This window comes from Perkinsus marinus (assembly GCF_000006405.1).
Source record: "Perkinsus marinus ATCC 50983 genomic scaffold scf_1104296933122, whole genome shotgun sequence".
Lineage (NCBI taxonomy): Eukaryota > Perkinsozoa > Perkinsida > Perkinsidae > Perkinsus > Perkinsus marinus.
Window position 1 is genome coordinate 249,903 of NW_003215247.1, and position 9,563 is coordinate 259,465.

General features: G+C 54.3%; 2 protein-coding genes across 2 annotated transcripts; one reads left to right on the top strand and one right to left on the bottom strand.

Annotated features, from left to right (window-relative positions):
- Nucleotides 1–1,152: 1,152 nt before the first annotated feature.
- Nucleotides 1,153–2,350, bottom strand: Pmar_PMAR009588 (hypothetical protein; the record flags this gene model as incomplete). The annotated part of the gene is made up of 2 exons (XM_002785311.1): nucleotides 1,153–1,988; nucleotides 2,041–2,350. 2 exons carry the CDS (start codon nucleotides 2,348–2,350, stop codon nucleotides 1,153–1,155), a joined length of 1,146 nt encoding a protein of 381 aa, XP_002785357.1.
- Nucleotides 2,351–2,838: 488 nt separating this feature from the next.
- Nucleotides 2,839–4,250, top strand: Pmar_PMAR009589 (hypothetical protein; the record flags this gene model as incomplete). The annotated part of the gene is made up of 3 exons (XM_002785312.1): nucleotides 2,839–3,720; nucleotides 3,793–3,976; nucleotides 4,051–4,250. The coding sequence occupies 3 exons, from the start codon at nucleotides 2,839–2,841 to the stop codon at nucleotides 4,248–4,250; spliced, it is 1,266 nt and encodes a 421-aa protein (XP_002785358.1).
- Nucleotides 4,251–9,563: the final 5,313 nt, after the last annotated feature.

Sequence of the window (9,563 nt, forward strand, 5' to 3'; positions counted from 1 at the left end):
CGGCGTCCATGATTGTAGCCGGGGAGCAACCGTGACGGGCTAAGTCCTCGCAGTGGCCACGTCGGAAAGCATGACTAGAAAAGGTATCAGGGTCCGGGATGCCGACCGCACGGAGGGCGTTGCGCAAGCGATAGGTGAAGGAGGTGATAGATAAGGGCACTAGGAGGGAGTCAGGAGGACGGCCCACGGAGAGAATTACGAAAGCCCGATGTGGACAAATGTCGGGAGCGGAGCGACATATACAACGGCGGAAAATGGTGTGTCCGGTGGACCAATTCTTGCGACGGCGGAAGTGTATGCGCAAGGAGCAAGAGGAAGAGAGCACAATATCATGCAAACGCAGAACCAGCAACTCCGAGGGAACCCGAGTCAACAACTGGTAGCTTAAAACGCAGGCCGCTCCAAACAAAGTATCACCAGAAGCGAACGCCTCGCGGACCAAGAGACGCAGAAGAGACACGCGTATGCACGGACGAACCGACGGGCGGGAGGGGGAGGAGGCCTGGAGGCCCTGAAGAACACGACGTAAAAAAGGGGTGAGAGAAGGGAACGGTAGATCCAGAAGAGCATGAGCTGTTCGTAAGCCTGCCAGGTAGGCACGAGCGGTACCGGCAGTGCGGAGAGTACTAAGCCAGTAAGGCAGAAAAGGAGCAGCAGCCGGAAAGGCTATAGCTGAGAGGACTCCGCGGGAGCGAAGAAGACGCACAAAACGCGTCCAGGAGGCCACCGCGGTCGCGTAAGACCGAGCTGTAGACGGTTGAAGTGACTGGGCAGCTAGAGTACGTGCTCGTGAGTCGAGTACGTCGAGCAGGGAGGTGGCCGGCAAGCGTTGAAGGGAAGGCAAGGTGGGGGGAGCCGTTAGTGAGGAGGAGGCACGTTGGATGCTCCGGGCCGCCCGCTCGCGGGAAGGAGCAGGCAATGAAGAAGATGACGGGTGGGAAGGTGGAGACGCGGACATCGGATGGAGGCTACGCTGGAGCGAGAGATGCAAATAGAGCAGCGAAACACAACAGAGTGTGTAAGAAACAACTGGAGGAGTTAGGGCCCGAGGCCAAAAACAGAAGGAAGGAAAAGAGAGGTAAGAAAAACAAGGGTTGGGGGGGGGGCGTAAGACCCGGAAAAGCGGAAGGTGACGAGTAGCGGGAAGAGGCCTCACTTTGGATGCCCAGAAGCAGACGAACGGGAAGAGGCTGGGCCGGACGGCGAAGGCTTCGGAGCGGGAGGAGAAGAGGACGGAACGCTTGGTGGGGAGGGATAGGGAGCCGCCCGGCGAGGACGGAAGCCCTGCTGTTGCCGAGAGGGACCACTTGAGGAGGGAGGACCCCGAGCTCGCAGGGCACGGTCCATCTGCGAGCGGCAGTCAATCACCAGCATAGAGTCACAAGTGCCCAACTCGGCTCCAGTTACCGAAGATCCTGCACGAAGTGATGCGGCAACCGCAGAACGGTGGAGCTGGTCGTAGAGAGCCGCGGTGTAGGGACCATGGAGCTCCACATACTTGGAACACCATACCAGGTGACCTAGGACCGCGGCCAAAGGCAGGTTGGTGGTCAAAAGGGCAAGGATGCACCATCTCACGAGTGACGGAACGAAGGCCGACGGACGGAAGTTTGGTTTGCCCGCCAAGGAGGTAGAGGCCCTGGAGGCAGCCAGGAGACTTTGGGGAGTAACCTCAGGAGAATGCGAGGGAGTGGTGTCCCCGAGGACGGAAAGGTTGAGCTCGAGTGTCGCAATGGTGGCTACCAAATGCTCCGCAGAACCGTTGCTAGTGACCGTATCGAGCAAGCTAGACGAGGGAATGACACGGCCGTCGAGACCCTCGAGATGACGGGCGCAGAGGGCTGCAGGGAGATCGAAATGGCACACCGTGCCAAACCCAGAGCGCGGAGGGTTGGGGTCCGCCGCGGCAGATCCAGAGGGAGGCAGACGGGCAGCTAGCAGACGAGTTACTGTACGAAGGATAGTTCGAGCCCCCACCCGCTCGGGACCTGGTAGTAAAAGCTCAATGTCCTCGCGAGTGAGCTCCTGGACGCGGACCACCGGCCTGCAGACAGGTAGCAATAGAGTCCACTATTTCAGCAGAAGGGCGGAGGCTGAAAAGCGCAGCGTTGATTTCAGCCGCGAGTTGATCGGTCGCGGCAGCTTCCGGCACAAGGTGGGGGACCTCGTCGGATACAAGCAAGTCGGCCGTCACGGCATCCAGACGGGCGGGGAGCGACGGACCGGAGGACGACGAAGCCACCCGGCGGGACGAACGTCGAGAACCACGGCCAACCACAGGTGGAGGCTCGGGAAAAGCGGTAGAAGGAGATAGCACGGAGGAGGTGGGTGGAACAGCAGGCGCAGACATAAGAAGGACAAGTGCTGTAAAGTAGCGGGGTGCAGGCGTGCCGTGACGTGGCAGGACAAAGGGTGACGCGAGCGGCTACAGCGCTTCCCACGTCACAGGAGACGTCGAGCACATAGTAGTCCCAGAACGGAATGGCAAAATACAGACGAGGAGGGCGCAAGCGAAAGCGCTGGCTGCTGAATGGTGATGAGGATGTAGACGGGCCACGGGAGCCCGAGCGGGCGCATGCACACGAACCAGAGGTGGAGGATAGAAGAGAAATGTCGGTGTGTGAAAAGAACGAAGACCGTGGAGCCGAAGAAGACAAGGAAGAAGGTGGAGGGCAGATCGTGGTAGGATCGTTGAGGGTACCCCGAGTAGAGCCGCTATGCTCCTACCACCCGAAAGGGACCGACATACATTATTATCGGTCAGGGAGACGATTCCGAGTGGAGCCGCCAGGAATGCCACAGGCAGACCTCGAAGTGGAGCCGGAAGAACACATACGCATGGCCCGAGGGATGCTACACCCGGACGATGTGGAGGGTGCCCTACCGACGACGTTGCAAGAAGCCATCAGGACCGCTGCCAAGTTGGGGCTGGCTTTGAAGGAAAAACGCGCCAAAGTCATGGAAAAGATTGCGGAAGTGGCACAGGAGTTGGAACCCCTACGAGAGGAGTGGGGCAAAAAGTTACCCGTGTGTTGTGAGCAACTGCATCTACCGTTATTGGACTATCTAGCACGGCTGACTGGGTATCCTGATCGGGCGTGCATCGATGAGCTACGAGCACACGGGGGACTAGCTTTTGTTGGGCCTATCGAAGCGCAGGGTATATTCGCGGCGAAGAAGCCCAGCGGACGGCCGAGGAAGAAGAGGAAGTTGGCTACCAAAGAGGATGTGACACAGTACGCGCACCGTCAACTAGCACAACTCGAGAGCGATAGAGTAGACCCAAGCGAGGCAGAGCAGTGGATGTGGAACCAAGCGATTGCGGAACGGGATATGGGCCGATTGGAGGGTCCGTGCGGGGTGGCGGAAATGCAACAATGGGAAGCCCTTGGGGTAACACGGAGGCACGTTGTCGTGCAGCCGACGAAGTGGCGGCCATGCGACAACTACCGAGGGAGCCGTGTCAACGAGCTGGTGGACGTAAGGCATAAGGTGACACTGCCGGAGTTGGACACCACCCTGCAGGTCGCACGGGAGGTGTGGAGGGCGCACGGAAAAGCCGTGCCGCTGTCACTGTGGAAGAGAGATCACCGTGACGCATACAGGCAGGTGCCGATCAACCCTGTAGAGTCGATGTGGTCGACAGTCGTGTTACGCGATCTCGAAGGGCGATACCAAGGATTCAAGCATCGGGTCTACCCATTCGGGGCTGTGTCGTCCGTGAGCGGATATCTTCGGCTGAGTATGTTAGTCACGCATGCGGCCAGGGTGGTCCTGAGCTGCGGGTTGCAGTCGTATCTCGACGATTTTTACGCAGTGGAAGCTACCGCAACCGCACAAAGCGGGTTTGATGCATTTGGAGAGCTCAATCGTCTGGTGGGGATGAGGATCAAGGAGGAGAAGGATGTGGCATGCACGCAGAAGGCTACCGTGCTGGGAATAGAGATCAACACCGAGATCCTAGGCACGGTGGAGTGTAAGCTGGGGGCGGCGCGAAGAGACGCGCTGTTGGTGGACGTCGCGCGAGCGCTAACGACGTCCTTTCCCGAGGGGGCGGAGGGAAGAAAGCTTGCGGGGAGGCTCAGTTTCGCCTGCAGCGTACTCCGAGGGAGGAGTGGACGTGCCTATGTGAGGACCCTGATTCGGGAGTCCCTGAGGGAGCATACCGAAGCGGACGAAGACCTGAGGGCTGCTCTTTGTGGGATGGCGAGATTGTTGGGTCGAGTCGGAGAGCAAGGGACCAGCCGTAGCGTAGAATGTAGTACCAAGCGCATGACCCACAAGCACGTGGTAATATACACCGACGCGACGGGGGACGGCGGAGTAGCTGCTGTGGCTACCGCCGCAGACGGGGAGAGAGTGTGGTACTGTCAAGGAACGGTTCCAGAGTGGTATAAGTGCATGCTGCAAGGAAGGGTGAACCAAATAATGGCGTATGAGTTGTACGCCCTGGCCATGGGAATAGCAACTTTTTGTACCGATCGCGACCGGGGGTATGTGCTGTTTGTCGACTCGGAAGCAGTCAGGGCGATGTTGACTCGAGGGTCGGGTCAGCCACCAGACATGAATCGCATCGTCGGGCGAGTCTGGGATCACATCGCCGCGGAGCTGATGAGCGTGTATTTCAGCAGGGTCACGAGTAAGGCAAACGCCGCAGATGGACCGTCGAGGGGAAAACCAGTGAGCCGGCATTGGCGATTGGTGCCAGGGAAGATGCCGTGGTTTGTGTTAGCGCCGTAAGAGGAATCAACGGCGAGGCATCAGTAGGCGTGATCGCAGGAGCGGCGGCAACTGTAACAGTCGCGTCGTAGCCGACGATTCGTAGGACACATTGTCGTTGCGTTGTAACAGGCGGGGTGAGAGCGAGAGCCGCGGTGCGAGGCCGAGACAATGAACAATGAACAACCGAGCAGCCCGGGAGGCGCTCGAGGTTGAGAGGAGGCTGTCCGCGGGGGAGAAGAACTCCGGTGACAGCAGGATGCGGTGGCTCGTGCAGCGAGCAGGAGGAAAGGCCGAACGGTGGGCAAACAAAAAGAATACCCCCTGACGGTCGTTAGAGACCTCAGCGCGTGGGCTGACTTCGGCCACCGCGTGACGCGGCAGGGTGACCTCCCGCCAACTGCACATGCGTGCGGATCTCCTCCGGCCCCTGAGAGTTTTACTTCGTTACACACCTGTACCGTACAATTGTACGAAACGAGTTCCACGACTTGTGCGAATCTGTTGATTTGTTGTCGAACGTGGTAGCCTCCCGCGCGCCACAAAATTATCGGAAAGGAATTTTCGCATTCTGAGATTTCACTTTCTGGAACGTGTTTCAGAATGAATTCTAAAGTTCCCTGAACACGTTCGGAATCTATTCTGGAACTTTTTCCAGAATGTGTTTGGGGGGCTGTTCTATGAACGCGATTCTGGTGTTTTGCATTCTGGAATGTGTTCTGAGTTTCGGAATGGGTTCTCTGAACATCCCGGGAGTGTCAGAGGAGTGTCGGGCGAAGCGAAGCCAGTCTCCAACTAGCTTAGCAAGTTACATCCATAGTACGATGGAATCACGCTGCGCGTCTTGTGCCTGGCGCGGGCCGCTCCCAGCCGGACGTCGTGCTCCTGGACGACACTATAACTGTGGGAAGAGTCGCGTATACTCGAGGCTTTCCGTTACAATTAACCATTTATCGACGATTGCTGAAAATATGGAGCTGAACCCACTATTAAATCCTACCGCTCCATCGCGTGGGTCCGAGTGAAGGGGTGAATGTCCCTACACTTCAAAGAGCCATTTTGTGAGAACAACCAGGCCCTTGCGCCTGGTTAGTAGGACGTGGCTTGAAATTCGACAACTGGTGCTCGAGACGCTGTGCTGTTGAACTCCTTACACAACCGATCGCGGACACAGAAACGGTGCACGCACGCACCGGTCCCCGCATGACCGTCCGCCGCACTATTGCGTAGCAAGGGGTAGGTAGTGACCCGTATATAGTAAACGCAAGGCTTCATAGTCCAATATCTAGTAGATATTATCTACTTTCTAGAGATCATATTAGCATAGATGTCATCAGAATATAAGTATAATATCTCTCGAAAATGTATTCTAAGCTATTCTCAGTTGTGCACACGTACGCAAAGTACTACAGTACAAGATTTCGAGTCCTGCACTGGGTCTGCAACACTCCCGGCGCGGCAAGGTGAGAAGAAAGTGTCTAGAAGCCATAAACCAATAGTATTACTATAATAGTATCAATCCAGACTATAGTCGAGATACGGATTCTAACCAACCACTCTACCATTTTACGATGATGTTGCGAGTTGTACTGCTCATACAATGCATGTCCCGATAATTGTGTAGAAGTAGACAATTATGATGAGCTTGTGGCTGGCTAGGCTAGCATGATGGTAGTTCAATCACATACTCTAATCCAATTACGAAATTGAGGAGCAAAGGCTTCTATCGGTGATCAAAGGTATCTATCTGTGTGGGTTCTATCGTAGCCCCACTATTGATTATTGTTATCATACCTCATATCTCCGGCCATCATAAGCCATCACTCCGACCGGAAGTGGGGGCTCGACGGATACTACGACGTAGTTATGAGCGGCTCTCTGATGATAATCTAACGGCAGTGGTGATATATATGATGCCTCCGGGAGTAAAGGAGACGCTTGACCTATCAGCAAAGAAGCGGCCATCGAAGGCCAGTGATGAGAGTCTTAGCTCTGAGAGTATCAAGCGGCAACGTAAATGATCATACTCTCACTAGTTGCATTATGCCGCATCTTCATACCCATTGGCTTGTGTTAAGGCTCCGCCCATTCTCTGTCCAGCTTGTGGCTGTTAGGCCAGGAGGGAGTAAGACCATCAGTGAGGCCGTACAATTTAAGGCAATTCACAGTCGGAAGTGTATGCACTATGCCCTATGAGGCACGTGTCATTCCTGTAAGACATCACGTAACACGCTGAATCGAAGCGTAACGAAATCACGCTGCTATCACGCGTCGACGCGCAATCGGTAGGAGGTCAGCAGCAGTACCACCCACAATCCTTTCGCGAACAATGGTTTCCCTGGTCTATGCAATGCATAGTATGCATACCCATCAGAGGGGAAGGAACCCATGATGGTACCACGGCACAAAGGCCTGCGGTTGGTTCTGTCTAATATACAGTGTCTATAAACTCTATAGAGTTGATGCAGTGAGATATGCACGCAGTCGTAGTACAAAGCAGAGCGTTTGAGGTGGCATGCTTCACATTTGTACACGCAGTTCCAGCATCCATATTCAGGCACCATCTAGATGCTGATGCTTCCTTCTTTCTTGTGTATCAAGCCTTGTAACAGAAGAAGAGGATCCTTCTATCTTCCTTCCATCTGCCCTAAGAGCAGATGGATAGACTATTCTCCGAGGATGATGTACAACTGTAGATAATCCTACTGTGTAGGACTCTTTTGCTGCTGCTACCTTAAACAACGTCCACAGAGGCGATCGAGGGCCTCGATTCGAGGCTGCATCGGGATCTTGGAGATACCGGAAGGATCATGACATTGTGGTGAAGAAGAAGGAACATGATGAGGATCCGGATCCGGATGCGGATGAGATGGGGTCATCATGACACCCATCTCAGATAATCAAGAGCTCAATGCATTGGTAGCTCGGGTATAGGAAGCCGATGGATACAAGGAGAGGAAGTCCGAGCTGGAGAAGGAGCAATATGATACGGAATCTATGAGATTGAGAGGGTGGGAGGGAATGTTCGATGATCATGCTCTCAGAGCATTGCTCTGTAAATGCGCCACTGCAGGAGGCGGATGCCTTGATGGAAAATAGTGAGAGGCTATTGGAGAGTTTCGAAGAAGCCAAGGCAACAGTACAGTAAGCACAGCGACAACAGAGTGCTGCAGAGGAGAAGAAGACGATGGCTGAGGAACGCGACCAACTACAGATGAGGTGACTATGAGGCAAGGTCTTCTGATACATACATCACACCTATAGATTTTCCAATGATTGTAGCTTCGAGAAGGAACACAAGAGAGAACCAACGGAGGTGGCAATGGCAGAGCTCCGAGGCAGGAATAAGTAGCTGGTAAGTATGGTGCAGTGGGCGCTCCTACTCCACTATAGCCAGGGGTGAGCGGATGGTCTAGGGTCCCTAGACTAGGGAGTGTTCACACTGTTCAGACATGCAGTGAGGTGGAGGACCTCCACTGGAGGTGGCTGGACGGATCGATGCCACGAGGAAGGAATTACGTGATCTGGAAGATAGGCTTGAAGATGTTGACGTCAGTATCGTGAAAGTAGGGTATGCTGCACTCCACGTGGTGTGTTTCGGGAGCTCTACTTCAGGTCAGAGCTGCTCAAGAGTCTCTGACCATCCGTCGTAGTAAGGTAGATGATGATATTGGAGGAGGATGATCGACAGGAGAGATAGTCGGGAAGTACGGAGTCCGCACTGCGGACGGCACAGGGAGTCCTTGGTGATTTCTTACACTCAGTGGCCGCGTTAATGCTCTATGATCCTGCCAGCCCCATTGAGACTCCTATCCAGCGGATAGGACTCTCAATGGGGCATGCGTGGATAGTATCCACCGTTTCTCATTGGTATCATCGAGGATGTGTTTGCTTCAGATGCTTCATGGGACCTGCTTTTACTGTAGGTTGATCAATTTATCATACAGGGTAGTGCGAAAAAAAGGGCCTACCCTTCGTGATTTCGCGGCGCGTGACAGCTTTTTGACAATATGGGCATCGTTCGGAGGTCCTCATTGAGCTCTTTCTAGCGCTATAGGAAGAACTCCGATATTCGGACTAATAGTACGAATTCGGTGCATAGTATGCACCGAGTTATTGTCCAGCGTAAAATCGGCTACATGGGGAAAAGCCGTGCCGGTTTTTACTTGGTGGCCTTTTCGTGACGAGAATTTCGTCGTCAAATGGTTCAATTGACGGGCTTGCAACGTCACTTCGTCGTTTGTCTGCGTGAAGACAAGCCGATGTGCGGTACAAAGACGGATCCCGCTGCGGGGTCCGTGACAGTAGAGCTTGGGCTAAATAGCCGCAGTGGTCCTCAGCAGTACCAATCAGCACAGTACTGTACTTTGCCGGTGAGTGATGGGTTAGCTGGGGAATTGCCGCGACCAGGAGTTGAACTTGGATGCAGTTTGTGCCACGAACTTTGTGGGTCCCACAATGTGGGAATTGTCGGTTCCCACGAAGACTTTGCGGACTGGAGTACCATTCCAGTCGAACCCACGTACAGATCGTAAATGATACTTTGAGAGAAATGCAGTCGCTGGGAATTAAGCTTCCTTATATGTATGAATCTAGTGGTTCGGTCCTGGTAGTACTGTATAGTAGTTCTACTACTGTCTGTCAGTGCAGAATCCACACAGTGCACTACACGTTCCTTGCCAAGCGCACCATCCGTCCTTGGTGTGCATCCAAGGTCGCGGTCAATCATCTATCTCGTCATATGAAATGCCAATTGGGAGAAGAGACAGCCAAGGAAGTATGCATTAGACAGGGAGAGTAATGTTAGGGTAGGAATCGGTTATGAGAACGGTCGAAATGTGATA